Below are 21656 nucleotides of genomic sequence, written 5' to 3'. Positions count from 1 at the left end.
ATGTTGCATTTGGTGACGACCATGGCGCACTGGCTGTATCAAAGGCGTTTGTGCACGTAAAACTGCAGTGAGAGTCGGACTGTCGCATGACTCGCTGACTTTGACAGCCCCTCTCTCTCTGACAGTCGGGGAGCTGCCCCTCATCACAACATCACCAGGGCGTTTCAGCCAGCCAACCAGGCGAGCAACACACACTCTCCCCGGATAAATACACCCCCTTTACCCGTCGCCGTTATCTCGAGAGGACAGCCGTTCCTTGCTACGCAGGTAAGTCGTGCTCATCCTCTTACGGCGACGCCAGGGCGAACCGCTTTGTCTCCAAGCCGTGGGGGGCGTTCTTAAAATCGGCTTTATTGTGAGGGCAGTCCGGCGTTAGCTTCCATAAGAGTCGTACCCTGCGGCAGGTGCAGCGGCCTGGCCGCTAAGTCTTTTAGCCTCTCCAGCCGTTTATTACACCTTTCTAGACAACAATGGCGGCTCGGTTAATGGCGACGGCTTCACGTTCCATCTGCGTTGTTGTGTCACTTTGCTTCCGAGGTGGATTTATAAAAGCGGTTGTACTAGGAAGCCTTCCTGCCATCTCTCGGTTTACAATGGCTGTCAAGTACAGTAACAACCTATGGTAACATCAACGTCAATTTAGCTTGTTAAGCAATTATAATGGGCGGGGACAGCTAGGATTTTTTTTATCAATTCAAAAGTCCCTCAAATATTTAACACACGTGTTCATAATGTCTAATAATAATAATCATCAAAAGAAAGTGCCCCATCACCATTGTTTGCCTGAAAGGTTCCTTATTTTACTTGTGAAAACAAGCTGATACCATTTGCCTCAAAGTCATCAAGTTTGTTTGTGTGTGCTTGTATGTTTTTTTTTTTTTTTTTTTTTGTAGTTTTATTGGGCAACATTTGCTTTGTCGCACTTGGGCACCCTAATACCTTAATTAAAAAGGATTTTTTTTTTTGCCTCCCGGAGTGACCCCAATTTACAAAAATACGTCATAAATCACTGATAGTGTGTTGTTGTTTTTTTACGAGAAAAGTGTGAGTACTAAAACAGTGGTGCCTTGGGATACGAGTGACCTGACATACGAGCTTCTCGAGATACAAGCCGTCGTTCAGCCGATTTGATTTTGTTTTGACTTCCGAGGAAAAACTTGAGATGCGGGTGCTGTATGATCTCAGTCAAGTCAACTCAGCTCACTTCATAACAAGCAGCAGTTCAGAGTTTGAAGTTTGCTGTCAAACTAAACGTAAAGCATAGAATTACACGTTTTGTATTTAAAACAACCACATAACTGCATTAAAGTCCGCCAGCTTCATGCTAATGAATAGCATTTAGTGGCGGTGTTGTAACGCTTTAAGAAATAGATATTTGAACACGAATGGTGCAGTAACACATGTACGCAGACAATATAACAATACTGACATGCATATTTTCTTGATACTATGTGAAAAACAACCAATATTAATGCAGATTACTGTGGAGCCCCACTTATTCGTGGTTCAGCACCTGAAAATGATTTTTGGAGGTATACCCCCACTTATTCAAGAATATATATTTTTTTCAGTGCAATTATAATGGGTGTCAATTTTTGCGTGGATTTTCCCCATTTTCACTATGTTTTTTCTAAAGTACAGTATTATGGATTATTATTTACCTTATTAAAAACACACTACAAGAATATTTTTTTTTTTTTTTAGGGGAGGGCTGGAACGGATTAATGGCATTTCCATTCATTTCAGTTACTTGAGTGGTCAAACAACGAATTAAACTCGAATCAAGGCACTACTGATGGAAAGTACACTAATTACAAGGGTGGTGATTCTTCTCACGAGCTTGGTGCTGTGGGTTCTGGTAGTCCCTTGGGATGATACAATGACGTCATCAACAAGCATTATCTTGATTGGTCGGCAGAGTCCAAATTTATAGCGTAGGCCAAATTTATACTGTCTACCGCATATACTACATATACCGTGCACCCCAATGTTATAAGATAATGATAGATAACACAGAACACTTTACAATTTATGAGAACAAAGCCCTTTTCCAAGAAATGGTGTGCCTGATTGAATGAATAAAATGCATTAAAACAGTTGACTCTGGCAATTGTCGATAAAAATTGACCCGTGACCCATTTTGGTCCCTGTTACGCAGCAACACTGCTTCACGTTGTACACACAATAAAAGCATAATATACACTACTTAAGACACAACATACTATTAACGTACTACTAAAACGGTTTATGACTCTCCTTATCTTGCCTTCCAAGTGCTCCCGTATGCACTCACGTCACTTTGTTTTGATACTGCATGCATTCAGTGTTGATTTCTTTTGCAGACGACATGCCATGTTGATGTGACGAAAATGAACAAACCCAAGATGGCCTCCGAGAAGGGGTGAGTGAATTGTTTTTGTTTGTTTGTTTAAAAGCTCTGTTTCATCCAAGCGTAATGATGCAATTTGTCCTGTGTCAACAAGCATCTGCTCTCTCCTGCTGATGCACTCCCTTAAGTGTGTTCTTATGCCTTTGAAAGTCACAGTGAAGTATCAGTGCTTGTTTGGTTACACCGTGTGTATTCTTCACGTGACCAAGGTTAGCATGGAAAATTGTGGAAAATCTCGGTGGCTGCAACAATGCTTACCTTCATGCAGAGGCATTTTGTCGAGATCCTTTATTTTAAAATGTTTTTCTGTTCATCTCTATACATACAACGAGAAAATAGCGAAAGGATTAAAAATACAACAAGACTATAGTTTTAGAATTATTTGAATAAATTTGTAATCGCAAGAATCAAGTCATAAAGTTACAAGAAAGAACTGTAATGCTACAAGAAAAATCTTTAAATATTACAAGAATAAAGTTACAATACTGTATTATGAACAAAACTGAAACTATATGGGAATTAAGTCATAATATTATGAGACAGAAAAAAACCAAAAACATTTGTAATAATGTTACGGCAAAAGTTATGAGGAAAAGTCTCAAAGTCTGTACTTTTACAAGAATAAAGTTGTAATATTGTGAAGAAAAAACGAGTCATTCTAGGATGAAAATAATAGAAAATGTACAACAATAATTTCCTAATATTAATTAAAAAACTGATATGAGAATAAAGCCATCGTATTGTGAGAGAAGAAATCCAAATTTAATGAGGATACATTAAATACATTTGCTTCATGTAAAGCGAAATATTAACTACAAAGTCTGAATATTACGAGAATAAAGGAATAAAATGCAATATGACTAGAATACAGTAATTATATTTTTATTAGGAAACTATTTGAAATATGAGAATTAAATTGTAATTGTACAAATAAATTCAGAATATTACATATAAAAAACTCCTCACATATCTTTGAGAATAAAGCCATAGTGATACAAGAAACAACTCACAATTTTATGAGAATAGATTTTTATTAGAAGAGAAGAAAAATCCTGTTGTTACCGGCTGTACATACAGGGTTATTAAGTTGTAATAAAATGTAAAAAAAAAAATCTAACTTTTACACAAGGGCAGCACGGTGGACAACTGGTTGGCACATCCACCTCCCAGTTCTGAGGATCTGGGTTCAAATCCGGCCTCACCAATGTGGAGTTTGCATATTCTCCCCGTGCCTGCGTGGGTTTTCTCCGGGGGCTCTGGTTTCCTCCCACATCCCAAAAACATGCATTGTAGGTGGATTTAAGACTAAATTGCCCATAGGTGTGAATATGAATATGAATGATTCAGTTCAGTTCAGTTTATTTTTGAAAGGGGACAATGCAATTTCATAAAACACATGAAGTACACATGGTTAAAAAAGCCAGAATTAGCCAGAAGGCTAGTTTTCATCTGTAGTCCCCTGGCCATGATGTAAAAAAGCAGTAAAATACATCTACAAGACATTATAATACAGGATACATAATCAAACTATACTATTAAGAGAGAATAAAACCATAATTTTTTTGATCATAACAAAAAGACAACATAACATACTTGTCTTTTAGTGTTGGCAGCTATAGGTGTTAACTAGCCACATTTTCAGTTTTTTTGTGAAGGCCTTGTATGTTGTAAGCAGTTTAACCTCCTTAGGTACTGAGTTCCACTCACCAGCGCTCCTCACTGACCAGGCTGACTTACTGAAAGTGCTCCTGCGCAGAGGAATGAGACAGTCACCTCTGACAGAGCCTCGAGTGACACGCTCAGAGCTGTTTCTTTGGCTGATGAACTCAGCCAGAGGAGCTGGGGCCAGATCATGCAGTACTTTATAAATCAAATTTAAATCTGCAAATATGTGAAGACGGTCCCAGTTTAAAAGACTGTATTTTTTTAAAATTGCACAGTGATGGTAGTGCCTTGGTTTTTTATCCATCACTTTAATTACTTGTTTGTACAAAACTTCCAATGGTTTTTTTGCATTCTGACCAGCCTGGGACCAACTGGTTATGCAATAGTTAAAGTGACTAAGAATCATCGAATGCAGGTAAATTTTTGCAGCTTCAGTTGACATTTCATTCCGAATTGCACGAAAATTTGCGAGGTTTAATTTGATATTTTTACACAATTTGTCAATATGGGCTTTAAAGGAAAGCTGTGAATCAATTATTAACCCAAGATATTTGTATTGGCTGACAATTTGCATTTTTTCTCCATTAACAAGTATGTCGGGGTCAGGTGATACTCTATTTGTTTTAGTGAGATACATGCCTACAGTTTTAGAAACGTTTAGCTGTAGACAGCACTCCTGCAACCAAGTTGTGACACAGGACATTGTATTAGTGAGTTTAGCAGCAACAGTATCTTTGGAGCGACCATGAACAAAGAAAACTGTGTCGTCTGCATACATTACGCACTCTGCTTCAGAGCAAACAGTGGGCAAATCGTTGATATAAAGACTAAATAAAAGGGGGCCCAATATTGATCCCTGAGGGACTCCAGAGGTTAGCCTAAGAGACTCTGATCTGCAGTTGTTAACTGATACAGATTGTGTTCGGTCATGCAGATATGATTCAATCCAGCTCACAGCTTTGCGAGAGAAGTTAAATTTTGAGAGCTTGGTAAGAAGAACAGAGTGATTTACTGTATCAAAAGCTTTCCTGAGGTCCAAGAACACCGCCCCTACAACTCCACCCTTGTCGAGAGAAGATTTTATTTTCTCAATGAAGAGGCATGTAGCCATTTCAGTGGAATGCTTGGATCTGAAACCAAACTGCATGGCGTGGAGAGAGGGGGAGCTGCTGATTAAATAATGGACAATCTGCTCTGACACCCATTTTTCTGCAACTTTGGAAATGGCCGGAAGAATGCTTATAGGTCGGTAGTTATTCAGAGAAGTTGAGTCACCGGATTTAAAGACAGGGGTAACAATAGCAGATTTCCAGGCCTTTGGAAAGTGACCAGATGAAATTGAAAGATTAATGATTGAGGCAATAGGAGGAGCAAGAGTTGAACCTAGATCTTTGAGCATGCTCGTGTCCATTCCAAAAACATCCTTTGCCTTAGATGGTTTGAGTGAATGAATTAAATCGATAACTTTGGTCTCAGTAATATTTGTAATAGTAAAGAACTGCGTTGTAGACAATGCAGGGTATTCCTTCATTTGTTTTACTGCAAACTTAGAAGAGATTTCTGACACAGATTCAATGAAGTAGTTGTTAAAAGCATCAGCCATCACTAGAGGTTCCGTCAGGATGTTTCCATTTAATTGAATTTGCATTAGTTTTGTTTTGTTATTTTGTGTGACACCCAATAGTTTTTTAATATAATTCCAGGTTATTTTTGAATTTCCCTTCGCACTATTCAGAGCAGTAATGAAAAAGTCAGCTTTAGATTTTCTTATTTCTTTCACTACCCTATTTCTCAGTGAGATAAAGTGCTGTCTATTGTATCCTGATTTGACCGACAACTTCAAGGAATGATCGCGTTCTTTCATCAGTTTCAGAATAAATGTGTTTAACCAAGGCAGGCCATTCTTTCTAGCTTTTAGTTTAATTATCCGTGTAAATTGTATAATAATTTCTTGTATTTTGTTGGCAAATTGAGAACAATCCTCATCTAAATTTTTACCAGCGAGTAATACATCCCAGTTTACTTCTTGGATGGAATCTTGGAAATTTTGTTGTTCATGTTTTGGTATCCTATTGGATTCAGTGGTGGCCAAGGGTTTGAAGCGCTTTTTATTAAATTTTCTTGAAACCATTATAAGATTGTGATCAGACAATCCTGTGAGCATATTGTATGGCTTCAAGATCCTTTCTGGCCTATTAGTAAAGGCTAGATCAATCTGAGTTCGGGTGGAGTTTGTAATTCTCGTAGGGCCATTAATAACCTGAGTCATATCCATATCATCCATAACCCTTTTCAATTTTTTCCTAACTTTGTTAACTTCCCAATTAACATTTAGGTCACCCATTATTATCACCTCTTTTGCAAGATTGAGTTGTTTCAGTAACATTTCCAGCTTTTCATAGAAAGCGGCATTTGATGAGGGAGGCCTATAAATAACTACAAGAATAAAAGACATTTGCTGTGACAAAGAAACAGTTAGTCCAAGAACTTCTAATCCATTCTCATCTGTAACATGTATTTCATTACAATTAAAAGTGACCTTGGCATAAATCATAACACCTCCTCCCTTAGAACCCTGTCTGTCGTTTCTAAACATTTTATAACCAGGTACAGATAGTATTGCTGAGGGCGAAGATTCATGGAGCCATGTCTCAGATAGGCAGAGGAAGTCAATATTTGAGTCAGTGAGAAGGTGATTGACCTGATCACTTTTCGTTAAAATGCTTCGTATATTTAAATGTGCACAAAGAATGCCTTTTGGTTTACGTGTTGAGTCCCATATTAATTTAGAGTTATTAACGGTTTGGAACGCCCTCCATTTCCGGTGCTTTAGTATTGCGGGGTTTGGCAGCCCCCTGTTTCTTTTATTGGCAATGTTTGCATATAGCTTTACGCTGCCAGCTTCCGCATCAGCCGTCGGTGGTGGTGGTGGTGGAGGCCCAGCCGTCGGTGGTGGTGGTGGTGGAGGCCCAGCCGTCGGTGGTGGTGGTGGTGGAGGCCCAGCCGTCGGTGGTGGTGGAGGCCCAGCCGTCGGTGGTGGTGGTGGAGGCCCAGCCGTCGGTGGTGGTGGTGGAGGCCCAGCCGTCGGTGGTGGTGGTGGAGGCCCAGCCGTCGGTGGTGGTGGTGGAGGCTCAGCCGTCGGTGGTGGTGGTGGAGGCCCAGCCGTCGTTGGTGGTGGTGGAGGCCCAGCCGTCTTTGGTGGTGGTGGAGGCCCAGCCGTCGTTGGTGGTGGTGGAGGCCCAGCCGTCTTTGGTGGTGGAGGAGACCCAGATTGTTGATATGTGCCCTGCGATTGGCTGGCAACCAGCTCAGGGCGTACCCCGCCTCTTGCCCGAAGTTAGCTGGGACAGGCTCCAGCACGCCCGCGACCTTAGTGAGGATAAGCGGTACAGAAAATGGATGGATGGATGGGTAATGAAAACTAAAGCCTTATGAGTCTTATGAGGAAAAGCTTTGAAAAAAAGTCTCAATATCCCAATAAACAGCTGTGCATTTACGAGAAAAAACATTTAATATAAAGAGAAAACCTTTTTTCTACAAGCATATTTTTGTAATATTACAAAAAGAACTCGAGAATACATTTGTTTTAGGAGAATACATTTGTAAAATAGTTGCAATATTATGAGAATTAAGTGGTCAAAAGTCACAATATCATGACAATAACTATTTCCACAATATGTTATGAGGAAATAGTTTTTGCATTTCTTTGTAGTGTAGCTCTGATGCCCCATCATGTACAGTATAACGGATGCAATGTGTTTCTATGGGCTTGTCTGGAACCCTCGCTTGCTATTTCTTCTCGCGCTGTCCCCAGTGTGCACTCTTCTCTGCTGTGTCTTTATAAGGACATGCAGAACATTGCGCGCCGCTGGGTACAAATTAGATTCTCTTCTCCCACGTTTGCTGTTGCTGTACCAGCCAGCGACCTTTCACCCCGCGTGCCCAGCTGCTCGCCTTAATGTTACTGAAGTAATGTCTACCAAAATCCACAGAGGACTCTTGTATTGTTTTTGTTTCTATTAATACCACCCGCATTTTTTGACATTTGTCAAAAGATGGCTGCTTTAGCTGCAGCCTTGCAGTGAATCATCCCTCATGAGGATTATAATTCCGTTTTTGTTGAACCTGTACAAAAGCTGTTGATCTTTTGCCCGTATTAAGTGTCATTTTGGAGACTGTGCCATCTTTGAGCTGAACAGGGTTAAACTAATAGAAGTCAAGACTAAACGGCTAGCCTTAGATGACCCTAATGTACCCCAACGGACATTTTTGGGATTTGTTTCCCAAACAGTCCAATGCACAAATGAGTGGATGAAAGCACTATTGTGTCCGTTTTTCACTCCACCATACGTGTTTAGGGGAGTTGTTTTTTACACAAAACTCAATAGTACCACGGGAAACTCAAGAGCAAGAGTCTCCTGTATTTACATCACAAACTTGATTTGGAAGGAGACCAAGGACTGTTGCAGCAAAGTGGGGACTGCGGAGTACAATTCCACAGCGTACTATTTCTAGTACTTTGTTTGGACCTGATTTTGCTAGTGGAAAAAGTGTCAATTGAATATCAAGTCGAGGGAGAAAGGCACTACATAATAGTATTGGCTTAGTAGTAGCAGCGGGAAACTGAAAAACACGCTGCATTAATTGCACCAGTTGGATCGAGACATGCTAACAACTAGGCTTTATGCGATCAGGATTTTTGGGGCCGATCACCCATCGGCGAGTTTAAAAAAACTGATAACCGATCACCGATCCGATGTGTCGCGACAAGGCTAAAAATAAACTAGCTTTTGGATTCAAATGTACTGTGCACGATGGCGACGAGGAGTAAATGTCTTTTGCGTGCCGATCCATGACGTCATTGTTCAGATCGGCGAATTATGACATTAAAGCCGATTTAATTAATGCTCATTATCGGCCGATACCGATCAGGCTGATAAAATCGGTGTAAAGTCTACTAAGAACAGCAGAGGAGAACAAGGGTCATCAGCATTTGTTTCTCTATAAGGTTTCGAATCCGGAGAAGACTAAGGGGGTGCTACAGCAAAGTGGAGACTGTGGAGTACAATACTGGAGCATCCAGAGTTAAGACACAGAAACAGCCTAAGCTAAATTTAGCATGTGTGTTTATTTCCCCTCAGCACTTAAAGACTAGGTACTATTTTTAGTACAGTGTACTTGCTTAGTTTCTGCTTTGGCCAGTGGAAAATAGCATGTCGAGTCGAGGCTGAAAGTAAAAATGTTATCACATCAGTAGTGCGCAAAAAGTGACATTAAAAAGAAAAAAAAAGAACTGGATTGAACGCAAAAGTTTGAACGAGACTTGCTAACAAACAACAAAGGAGGACAACAGTGGTTTCCTGGCCATATTACCGTCTCAAATTTGAATCAAGAGGAGACTGAGGGCAACAAAGTGGGCACTCCGAAGCATATTACCGTAGCGTCCAGAGCTAAGGCTGAGCTAACGTTAGCATGTGTGTGAATTTGCTCGACCATTGAGCAGGCGGCAGTGATATCTGCAAGGCTCTCTTGGAGACTGATTCCCAATTTGATTCTAGAGGAGATTAAAAGGGCTGATGGAGAAAAGTGGAGACTGTGGAGCGTAATACTAAAGTCATGTTCAATATTTAATGTATGCTTTGTCCACATTACAGCAATGCAGTCAAGAGCTGAGCTAATGAAATTTGGCTGACGGCTGTGCTCATTTCTCCCCCAGTGTTCCCAGTAACTCCAGAGCGCAGATCCTGCTGGCCCAGCTGGAGAAGCTCACCGGCGACGGTATGGTGAGGGATCCCGAGATGGCGCGGCAGATCACCTCCAAGCTCCTGCATCTCATACAGACACAGGGTGAGTGCCAAAGAAGAATGAATCTATAAACCTTACCATAACGTATGTAAACAACAGGCGCCACCCGGGGACTTGCAAGTGGCAGAAAGAGAGTGACTACCGCTGAGTTGAACTGAAAACAATGACGAAAACGTGTTGCGTTTGGGGGTTGCCGCCAGATATACCCCAAATGTCGGCGAGGAGGATGAATCCAGTGGAATTTGTATATAGTTACACAGAGAAGATCACATGTGTCAACAGGTGGAGTAGCCACTTCTAAAGGGACAGACTGGAAACCAAACAATACAAACAGAGGACTACTAAGGTGTGGCGAGTGCCAGAACTCCATGGACATTTGAGTAGCGCATATGGCGCATTTGCTTGACTAGAAAGGAAAACACACCTGAAACCCGAGCTACTGGTTTTGAATGAAGGTGTGGAAGTTTTTCTATCCTGTAGCAACCAACCTTTTGAGCCTAAAGAATTAGTGGATTATCCCCTGACATTTTTGACACACCCTTAAAACTACACAAATAGTGTAAATAGCCTTAAGTAGTGCATGTCGTTTTAAATTGTGGATACAGACTGATGTGAAGTAGTCCTCAAATTGTGGACCCAAACTGAGAATAATGGCTGTACCATCCAGTGTACTACCATTGCTATTTACTGACCTATGTAGTACAACACATGGCCCCCCACACAGCAGGATTTCCTGTTACCTGTTATGCATCTCCACCCTAAGTTTATGTTCGATTAATTCAAGACTAAATTGTCCTTCGGTGTGAATGTTAATGTTGGTTGTTTGTGCCCTGCAATTGGCTGGTGACTAGTGCAGGACCGCTCTCTGAAAGTTAGCTGGGTTAGGGACCTCTAATGTGGATAAGTACTATGGAAAATGGATTAATGGCTTTTTAAATGCAAAAAAGAATACAGCGGAACAGTCCCTTCCGTAGTGGCATCACCCGAAAAAAAAACAAAAAAGAAAAGAAAATCCTGTAGAAACTTAAGTGAGCTGCGTTCAGATGAATTTTGCCGAAAATTTGCACAACCTTTTGGGTTGAGGTTTAAGTTGTAGGACTCATTGTTATTATTAATAACAACAATACAAATATAACATTTACAATATATGGCACCTGTCAAGGGACCCAAAGATTCTTAAATAAATCAATCTATGAAGTTCTTGATTGTAAATTCATCCATCCATCCATTTTCTGAGCCGCTTCTCCTCACTAGGGTCGCGGGCGTGCTGGAGCCTATCCCAGCTGTCATCGGGCAGGAGGCGGGGTACACCCTGAACTGGTTGCCAGCCAATTGCAGGGAACATAGGAACAAACAACCATTCGCACTCACAGTCATGCTAACGGGCAATTTAGAGTCTCCAATTCATGCATGTTTTTGGGATGTGGGAGGAAAGCGGAGTGCCCGGAGAAAACCCACGCAGGCACGGGGAGAACATGCAAACTTCACACAGGCGGGGCCGGGGATTGAACCCGGGTCCTCAGAACTGTGAGGCTGACGCTCTAACCAGTCGGCCACCGTGCCGCCACATTTATAATATATATAATATTTTATGGTTGTATATATTATGCTATATATTTTATATTATTTTAATATATATAATATAAAATAATACATGTATTTAGTATTCATTTATGTATTATTACAATTTATTTTTATTTTACAAATCATTGTGCAAAAATTACACTTTTCATAACAATTCTTAAATTATTACTCTTTTCTAAGTGCTATCACCACAAAAAAAGCACAACACACTTGTGGAGTTAACTATTTAGATGCCAATGAAGTCTCACACACAATAGCCTAACCTGTTTTAAAATTTTGTGTGTTTTTTTTTTCCCCTTTGAAAATTTTGGTTGAATTTGTAGAACCTTTTAGGTTTAGGTTAATGTAGTAGAAGATGGTGATCAAAGACGCTGCTCAGTTCTTGGATGTGTTCAAATGGGACATTTTGAGCCCTAAAGGACACCATCGCACTTGTCACTTTTCCTGAACATCGTCATACCGCCCTCCCATGACGAATGGGCGCCGCAGAATGCGTGTCTGTCACCCCCATTTACTCCCCCACACCATCTTTCAGCTGTTCCTCTCAGCTGCAACACACTCACACACACACACACACACACACACACACACATAAATACAGCAACACACCCCGAGCAGGGTGTGTGATGCGGGTACTGATCCGTCCAGTGGTAACTAAACCCCGGGCTGGGCTCATGTTTAAAGTGTGCGAGGCTCAGAGGGCAAGAACAAGGGCGGCAGTGGGCACTTACAGTGAGAGTTTTTTTCTTTAGTGGACCATCTCACACCATCTTTCAACTCGTTTCCCATTTTATTCCCCCTCCTCCTGTTCCTCGGTGCTGATTGGGAAAAATGTGTGAAGTTATGTTGTCGGTTTTCTATAGCAACGCGTGGTATATTTTGTGCAGGGGTGATTACATGGGTCGTAGTGTTCTGTGCACAGTGTCGGGCACGCCACTTTGGAAATACAATTAGCAAAAAAATAAAGTGTTTGAGGACCTATAAATGGAGCACCGCTACACCGGAAACAACTCCAGCGATGGCCAAGATTTTCCAGGTAGAGCTAGATTTAACTGGATTTCTACAAAATGTGTGACAGTCACAGATGATTTATTGTCCTCTTGTAAGGTGACGAGAAAGACCAGTGTCAATTGAAAAGAAATAGTAATACAATAATACAAACTGTATTGTTTTTTTTTTTTTTTTTTTTTTTGGTACAACCTCACAATCAAGACCTATATATATATATATATATATATATATATATATATATATATATATATATATATATATATAAATATAAATGCCTTTACTCAGAAAATAATGTGTTAGTGTCAAAGGCAGATGCAGTGGGTTGTGAAATGAGCAGTTTCCCCAAACATTTCCAAAGTTGGTAGTTCGAACTGCATTCGTGCATGATCCTCAGATCAGTGAACATCAAAGGTTCGACTCTGTACGTTTGGGCTTGTATTAAGTGCTTTAAGGGCAGCTAGTTTATTTTTACACTTGTATGAGAATTCTGAAATTGCCTGTACCATTTTAAGGTTTTATGATGCTGACAGTTTGACTCCGGAACATATTCATGTCGCTGAGATTCTTTTAGTTGTCTAATCACACGATGCATGCAATTGCTGCCACGGCATGCCTCTCAGGCTATATGCTTTGTTTTGTATTGCTTGTGTACGTGTGTGTGAGTGCTTCCCCCTTGTTTTTTTTTCTTTTTTTTGTTCCAAAAGTCTGCATGACTGAAGTGCTCCAAAAGGTCAACGCACGGAGGCTGCGAGTGTTTCCACACGTCAGTTGTGCTCCTCGTTGTTAGTGAGGCTTTCACATACTTTGTGGGGCACACCCCTTGGTAAATGTAATATCACACTGGGTTGCTCATCGGAGTGGGCAAAGCCTCACACTAAAAGCCCAATCAAATAGCTCAAGTGTGAATGGAAATACGTGGTAGCAATTAAAAATGCAAAAAAAAAAAAAAATTAAACAAAATATAAAATGTAATATAATATCTCAACATTATTGTTTATTATTATAACAATTTGGAATTTGGGTACAGATTTTAGCAAAATCGCGGGCCGCATAAAATGATGTGGTGGGCCGCATCTGGCCCCCGGGCCTTGATTTTGACGCCTATGTCTTAGGGCAAGGACCGAATGATGTCATAAAAGCAAAAGGAGCTTCAACTATGTAGCTGAATTAGGGTGTAAACGTTCTCTCCTCTGTGGACCCAAAAATGTTCTTCTGGATGAATGGACAAAAAGCCAAATTTCCCAAAACTTTTGTCCAAATAGTGTGTATCATGCGTGTCTTGCAGAGAAGACGTCGAAGGAGGTGATGTCCAAAGGCACCAGCGGCATGGAGGTCATTCTTTCTTCACTGGAGGTCGGTCGGCACCACTTGATGCACCTGAGTCTGTCTGCCGTTTTGTCTGTCTGTCTGTCTGTCTGTCTGTCTGTCTGTCTACCGAGCGAACTACCTACCTACCTACCTACAAAGCCTAAACTACCTACCCTATCTTCCTAACCCACTTACCTAACCTACTGTATTTATTATCTTGCCCAAAGAGTGAACCTGTTATCCGGCCCGGGCACCTGAGCTCTCTCGCTTTCAGTACGTTGGGCAAGCCGGCTGACGTGCCAATGTTCACGTGGGAGGTGGAAAGTACCTCCGTAAAGCCGCAGTGTCAAAACTAAACACTAGGGTGGATCACAGCCTCATTACTTAAACACATAACATAGGGTTAGATGAGTTGTAGTATTTTAAATGTGAACCTAATAGAATGTCAACTTTGAAATCACAGGATTTAAAACTAATGTATTAATTTTCTAAAACACATATAGCTCATTTCCTTGTGAAGGAATTTTCTAACTTTTACTATACCTGTGTATAATATGCACTATTGACTTTTGAAGATTTTCTTAAGAAAAAAATACTTATTATACAAAAGAAATTACGGTATTATTGACATTAACACAAACTTATAGCTAACTATGCACATTTTGGTAGCTGATTTATGATAATATGACTCTTGACAGAGCACCCGGGACATCCCAACAATCCTGAACATCCTTTGCATACTGAGTGAGCTGCTGACCTTGGGTGAGTACAGTTGGATGTTTTTTTTCTATCCTCCTATCCATTTCCTATAGTTTGTGTCGGTGAGCTGAGACGTGGCACGCCCAGGGCACCTATGGACAAGCAAGAATAAGCTTTTATCATACATATAATAAACAATTGGAGGATGCCTGGTGGGATCATTTGTGATCCATTTCTAATTAGTAATGTCTTCTGCTACTGGTCATGCCGCAGCATTTTACACTGGGTTTTTCCATCTCTCGCGACCTTTTTATAGACTATGTTTCACCGTTACTAGTTATTATGATTCAAACATTGTTTTTAACTTGCTGTTGTTTTTTTGCTGGTTTAGGCAAAGGACGCAGGGTGGGGGTCTTCGTATCGAAGGGAGGAACAGCAGTGTTACTCCGCATTCTAATCAGTGCCAACAAAGAGTTTCCCCCCAACGAGGAGCTCATGTTGCAGGTTCACTCCCTACTGGCCAAGGTGGGCCCAAAAGGTAGGACATACACTCAATATGCATGCCATAATTTCCCTTGTATAATACATTCTCAAGTATTATACGCACCCCCGAAATCGCCCTTCCGCGCCAGGATTTTCCCTCTATATATGTATAATATGCACCTTAGAATTGCTGGTATCCATGCTCAAAAAATGAAGTATTATCCGTAATATATTTTCAAATAAATATTCAATTATAATGGTGACCCTGGTCCTTCTACACTGCAGATTGCGCAGCTGCTTGCCCTCCGTTATGCTATTATCTCCTGCAGCTCCTTCTCCTTCTCCTTCTCCATCTCTGGAAACTGGGCCACTTTCCCATGTTCTGAAGCTCTTGAATGTGGTTTTTCTTGCAGGAGCTTCTCCTTGGATTTCCTCCAGAATCTCACATTAGCTTCTTTATGTCGAACTGCCGAGCTGCTTCACAGTTCGTAACTTATTCAGCACGTTTTTCTTAAAAGCTGGAGAGTTACTTGCACTTTTATTCCACATGTTTTACCCTAGGTGTAAGGTATATTAGAAATTCTCGTGTGAGCATTTCCACCATCCGGTAGACTAAGACACTTAATTCGATGCCCTCAAACAGACGCGGTAGCAACAGAATATGATATGATAACTGATATCAATAAGGCGGCGCCTGCGAGGCCATCATGACTCTAGGTGAGCAGTGAAAATTATGTTACCGTATTATATATAAATTTGTAACATTAGACCTCGCTTATATATTGAAATGAACGTACACCTTTTTTTACAACCCCCAGGTATACATCTATACAACGTGACAAACATTTTTCATTTTCCTTCTACCTATGTATAATACGCACCTTTGATTTTTAATGAAAATTTTAGGGGTAAAAATGCATATTATACACAAGAAATTACGTAGTGGTTGTAGTAGTACTATACTGCATTGTAATTTTGTGTTTTGCAAAGACCATACCGTGAACCCCTCGTCGATCGTGGGGGATATGTTCCAGACCAACACACAATAGGTGAAAATGACCAAAAGTATTAGAACAGAAAGATAAATTCCTTTGTTTTTGTTGTATACTGAAGCCATTTGGGTTTCAGATCATGTGCGTGTGTGTGTGCATGTGCGTGTGTGCGTGTGTCTTCAGACAGGAAGTTGGGCGTGAAGGCACGTCTGACTGGCGCTCTGAACGTCACGATAAACCTGATCAAGAAGAACCTCCAAAACGTCAAGCTGCTCCTGCCCTGCTTGCAGGTTCTCAGGGTTTACTCGGCTAACAGTAAGTCAAAGACAACTTTGCTTAATTGTCATTCATTATCCACAAAAAAAAACAACAACATCATGTTTCATATCTGTTTTTACCTGCACTCTGTGAAGTGGTGAACGCCATATCCCTGGGTAATAGCGGCGCTATAGAGCTGATGTTCAAGATTGTGGCACCGTACAGCAAGAAGAATACAAGTCTGATCAAGTACGTACATGCAAGAAAGACACTTAAAGGAGACAAATAATATAATTTTTTTGCTTATATACAAATAGTTGGGCCTGCACAGTGCCAATATATTGTAATATGGCTCTTTTAAAAGTAGAAACAACAAGCTAGCTGCATTTGTAATTATCTTCGCTGTGTTTGACTGCAGGGTCTCTGTGGATGCACTCGTTGCTCTGCTGAAATCCAGTGAGTATTGATTATACCGGGTGCACTGCTTTGATTATCATGCCGCTGTAGCGTGACAGTCTGACGTCAAGCTGTTCTGGACTGGGACTGGGCTTTCTAAGCAATTTCCTTGATCGATAATTAGGACAAAATTGATACAGTAAATAAGAATCACTGTTACCGGTTTTCTGCATTTCTGGATAATTGCTCTTCTTACCATGACTTACTGGAGTCTCAAGGCATTGAAAATGGTCTTATTAGCTTTTTCAAACAGATTGATTTCAATCACTTTGATTGTCATTTGTTCCTGAATTTCTTTTGTTTTTGAGATCTTGTAGCCTACTTCATTTTATATGACCAGTACTATATTAGCGTTTTCTTGATTCAACAAATCTGATGTTAATCAGACCTGGGTGTGGCCAGTGAAATTGGACTCGGCTGTCCTGGGTGTTGATTTGAGTTAGGTATATTATTGAACAAGGAGTTCCGAAATCAGGAACTGAGAAATTAGTTTTTCATGGCACTATATCTTATTCGTATCCTCTCATCCTCCATCCAGAGACAAATGCTCGGCGGGCGGTGGAGGGCAGCTATGTGTCCACCCTGCTGGCCCTGTACTTGGACTGGCACCGCAACGACACGTGGCATCGTCACACGGTGATCCGTAAGGGGCTGCTGGCCTGCCTGCGCAACGTCACCAACATCAAGCTGGGCAGGCGGGCGTTCACCAAGGCTGATGGCATGCGCATTCTGTACAACTCTTCAAGTGTGAGTAGGAGCGAATGAATGACAACACATGCTATTGCCTGCAACCTACACTATGCACAAAAAGTTAGGGATACAGCAAACCCTCGTTTGTTGCGGGGGTTTATGTTCCTGAAAACCACCGCTATAAATGAAACCTGCGAAGTATCGACCAATTTTTTGTAAATGTATGAGTTTTTTAAGTTTCATATATGCAATTCAATGGCAATATGTGAAAATCTAGAGGGTTGAATGTATTTTATATGTGCACTTGAGGTCACCATCCACACACTTTACACAAGCACATGATTATTAAAGGCGCTACTTGCAAACATGGTGTGAATAGGTGATTTCCTGCCCTAAACACTGGCTTCGTCCCTCACACTGACGGTCCTGGCAATGTAGTCGGAGAAAAGCATTATGGGAACCCAGAATTCATTGCGGTGATGTTGTTAACTACAGTACTATAGTTCAAGAAAATCTAACTAAACATTCCTTTTTACTTCTATTTGTTCCTGTTGATATTGTTATGAGTGTGTACAATAGCTATTTGTCGGGCTAAGGTTGGTGTTTGTGAATTTATTCATTCATTCATTCATCTTCCGTTCCGCTTATCCTCACTAGGGTCGCGGGCGTGCTGGAGCCTATCCCAGCTATCTCCCGGCAAGAGGTGGGGTACACCTTGAACTGGTCGCCAGCCAATCGCAGGGCACCTATAAATTAATTCGTAATGTTAGAGGTCAAATGAAGTTCACTTGTAAAGGTTATAGTGCATTTTCAGTTCATCCTGAAATGTTACCCGAAAGCCGAACATCCCTAACTTTCTTGGACTAGTGTTACTTCCACCGTGGTATTTTTCCAGGAGTGTCTCTCGGTGCGCACCCTGGATCCTCTTGTCAACGCCTCAAGTCTCATCATGAGGAAGTGCTTCCCAAAAAACCGCTTGCCTCTGCCTACCATCAAGTCGGCCTTCCATTACCAGCTGGAGCACGTGCTGGCTTCAGGGCCGGTCGCACAGCTCTACAGCCAACCACCTGGAGGTGAGAAACATGCGCAAAAGCATCACATAAGGGGGTTGACATCGATTTCAACACCTCATTGCACGGACACACACACGCACTCGAATAATGCTTCTCACACACTGCTACACTTACAGGAAGAACACAGGCTCAGCTCTGCAGCGAGCCCTTAAAGAAGGGTAAGACTATTCCAGACAAGCAGAGAATAACATTTTCCGTTCATCACACGAGCATGACTAATCACTAAACAAGCATTACACATGCATCATATAATGCTTGTTTCATCCTCTCAAAGATAATTTCCGCATCAAACATTGCAGTGTAAAATTGATAATGAACACTGGTCTTCACTCAAAGACTCCTTTTATGGATCTTGGTGGATGTATCGATACATTGATCTAAAACCATAAACAGGTACAGTATCTGTAATAACAAGCATTAATGCAAATAGCAAAGACAGACAAAGTTATTGGGTGACCACTCGAGTCTTTTTGAATGCAAGTCTGTGTAACTTGCTCTGTATAGATGACCTGAGATGCTCCTCTGACAGGTTTTATGATCTACATTCAACAGTAAGGCAAAAGTTATGTGTTTATTTAGAAATCTTTTAACCATTTTACACTCAGTCCAAGGCTCTTAAAGTGGGGATTAAGATGCATTTTGCACACTGGAACAGTGGGCAGCTTTATAGCAGCCACAGAGAACAAAAAGAGGGAGTTGGATGCCCTGATCAAGGACACCAAAGATTCACTAACACAATCGAAACTGTGGCTCCTAAAATAGCTCAGCAGATATCAAATTTCTATTGGTATTAATTTAATCAGGAGGACAGTGACATCATCATTTTCCTACTAGTAGTCAGTCATGTTAGTCATCATCATTGTGATGTACTTGAAGAAATGTTCCCCTTTCTTCAAAAAATATCATTTGATCATGGTTGCTTGGTCTTTGTGTTAAGAGACTTCCTGGTGTGATAATCCCTCATAGGAATAATATATTCACGTAGAGAAACAAATAAAGATGTACCAATTTTAAGGGTAATAATTGATGTGCTGTGTGCGTGGGTGCCCCCCAGTGGACGACGTGGTGGATGACAGTGACGATAACGAGGACACAGAGGCAGACACGGAGAACGATACGGAGAACGAGGAAGATGAGAAGGACTGCCGCTCCCCGGTAACTCTCGCACTTGAATGTTTTTTTTGGTCTTGCTTCTACATATTTAAATTAGTGTTTTTGCCCACATACTGCATGTATGTCATTGAAACAGAATGACGACATTGAAAAGGATATAAACAAGCTCCACCCGCAAAAGATCCCGAGCCGACCTTACGAAGAGTTAAGAGTCTATGAGAAGTTTTTTGTGGAGCTGTCTGAAGACTTCCAGGTCCGTATGTCAATCGCAATGTAATCTTTGGACAGAACATGATAAGACATTTAAGGACGACACAATTATATACATCCAATATTTTCACAGTCACAAAATTCCACCTTCATAATGAAAATACTACTTCAATTTAAACTTAGTCACGTAGCTCCCTAGAACACGATGAACACAGAGGAGGGAGAACAACATTGTGGAGTGACCACGTGAGAGTAACATTGTCCACATGTTCCTCCTCTCTAGGGCTATAACTTTGAATCCCCCACCACATCTTCACCGGCTCAATCCGCTCAGCCCATCGTCGTGCCCACACCTCAGGCGCTGTCCCCGAATCACGTCACTGCGCCCACAGCTCAGAACGTCAGCAACGCCTCTGCTCCCGCGCCCACCATTCCTCCTCTTCAGCTGGAGACTAGCCAGTTTGGCAAGGACTTCAACAAAAAGGAGGAGGCACATAATCAACCAGCGGAGCAGGAATGGTCACAAGCACCTGAATATGGCGCCCTAAATGCGGATGAGATGAGAGTCAAACAAAAAGCATCTCCCATCAGTGCACCGAAGCCCACGCAGTCCCCTCTGCTTTTAGAGGGCATCGCCATTCGCTGTTTAGCAGCAGGAGGAGCAGGAGGAGGAGGATCAGACTGTGGCTCTGAGGGCGGCGAGGATGAAGGCGGCGAAGGAGCTGTCCTGGAGGTGCCCGACACGGCTCAGCTTCTCCCGCTGCATGACCTGGACCTTTATGTGGAAATGGTCAAGGGGACAAAGTCTGTGCCGCACTACACCGAGGTGGCCTATCCGGACTACTTTGGACACGTGGCCCCCACGTATCGGGAGTCCCTTTTGGAGAGGTTGTACGGGGTACAGAGGTGAGCAAACGCAGTTGGTGAAAATAGTTTGACAATTTTAGTACAAATGTTGTAATCCATAGGTAACACAAAAATCCATTCTCTGCATATGTACCTCCTTTCTATTAAACAAGGCTTTGGCTTGACTCCTGCCTTCACGTCAACCTAGTTCCTTGGCACCAACGTGATGCCAAAGCAATATTTCTATATTAGACACAGCTTTGGCCTGAGCACAAAACCAGCAACTAAGTGAGCTTTTCAGCGAATAATGGAGGATAGGTTCCTGCGCAAATCAGCAAATATGTTAATTTGCAAATGCTAAATTGCAAAAATGTGACCCTTGAGTTAAGATAAACACTTCATAAATCTGCTCATGTAACCATGCAGGTCTAAGATTTTCCAGGATATTGAGAGGTTGATTCACCCAAACAACATCATGGATAAAGTTGTTTACGACCTTGACATGCCCAGGTTCGTTTTTATTCTAAATCTCATATCTTTTTTTTTAGGTCAATTCTGAATGTCATATTTTATGTTTTTTCCCCCCAAAATTTTTTGCAGCTGTCCCGTGATTGAAAGCGATGGCGAGTCACTGAGGTTCAACTCGAAGTTTGAGTCCGGCAACCTCAGGAAGGCCATCCAGATCCGGAAGTAAGTGTGGGGAAAAAAAATCATTGTGACGAAAAGGTGTTCTGACGCAAATTTGTGCGCAGGTACGAGTACGATCTGATTCTGAACTCGGACATCAACAGCAACCACCACCACCAGTGGTTCTACTTCGAAGTGAGCGGCATGCGCGTGGGAACCATGTACCGCTTCAACATCATCAACTGTGAAAAGTCCAACAGCCAGTTCAACTATGGTGAGATTGCCACCATATCCCGTCTTATTGTGAAATAAAGGCATAGCACTAAATATATATACAGTGGTGCCCTGAGATACAGGTTTAATTCGTTCCGTGACGACACTTGTAACTCAGAACACTCAACAACAATCATCTTTCCCCATTGAAATGAATGAAAATGCAATCATTCC

General features: G+C 41.5%; 1 protein-coding gene across 7 annotated transcripts in view; it reads left to right on the top strand.

Annotated features, from left to right (window-relative positions):
- The first annotated feature begins 26 nt into the window (after nucleotides 1-26).
- Nucleotides 27-21656, top strand: part of agtpbp1 (ATP/GTP binding carboxypeptidase 1) — a 33754-nt gene continuing 12124 nt past the window's right edge. For 2 of the 7 annotated variants that reach the window (XM_061767954.1, XM_061767953.1), the window contains exons 1-18: nucleotides 33-267; nucleotides 2343-2401; nucleotides 9771-9901; nucleotides 13740-13807; nucleotides 14461-14524; nucleotides 14853-14999; nucleotides 16120-16251; nucleotides 16350-16443; nucleotides 16613-16650; nucleotides 17189-17397; nucleotides 18236-18413; nucleotides 18530-18571; nucleotides 19468-19568; nucleotides 19663-19779; nucleotides 20020-20642; nucleotides 21009-21092; nucleotides 21183-21272; nucleotides 21335-21483. In XM_061767954.1, coding sequence (XP_061623938.1) covers nucleotides 2370-2401; nucleotides 9771-9901; nucleotides 13740-13807; nucleotides 14461-14524; nucleotides 14853-14999; nucleotides 16120-16251; nucleotides 16350-16443; nucleotides 16613-16650; nucleotides 17189-17397; nucleotides 18236-18413; nucleotides 18530-18571; nucleotides 19468-19568; nucleotides 19663-19779; nucleotides 20020-20642; nucleotides 21009-21092; nucleotides 21183-21272; nucleotides 21335-21483 — 2299 coding nt within the window. In that variant the 5' untranslated portion in view covers nucleotides 33-267; nucleotides 2343-2369. Of the gene's footprint in view, nucleotides 268-2342; nucleotides 2402-9770; nucleotides 9902-12158; nucleotides 12480-13739; nucleotides 13808-14460; nucleotides 14525-14852; nucleotides 15000-16119; nucleotides 16252-16349; nucleotides 16444-16612; nucleotides 16651-17188; nucleotides 17398-18235; nucleotides 18414-18529; nucleotides 18572-19467; nucleotides 19569-19662; nucleotides 19780-20019; nucleotides 20643-21008; nucleotides 21093-21182; nucleotides 21273-21334; nucleotides 21484-21656 lie in introns of those variants that run through there. The other 5 variants (XM_061767958.1, XM_061767955.1, XR_009787786.1 and 2 more) reach the window with 4 other exon arrangements.

This window comes from Phyllopteryx taeniolatus, chromosome 3 (genome assembly GCF_024500385.1).
Source record: "Phyllopteryx taeniolatus isolate TA_2022b chromosome 3, UOR_Ptae_1.2, whole genome shotgun sequence".
Lineage (NCBI taxonomy): Eukaryota > Metazoa > Chordata > Actinopteri > Syngnathiformes > Syngnathidae > Phyllopteryx > Phyllopteryx taeniolatus.
Note: the sequence above shows the minus strand (reverse complement) of the source record. Positions and strands in the feature narration are given on the sequence as shown.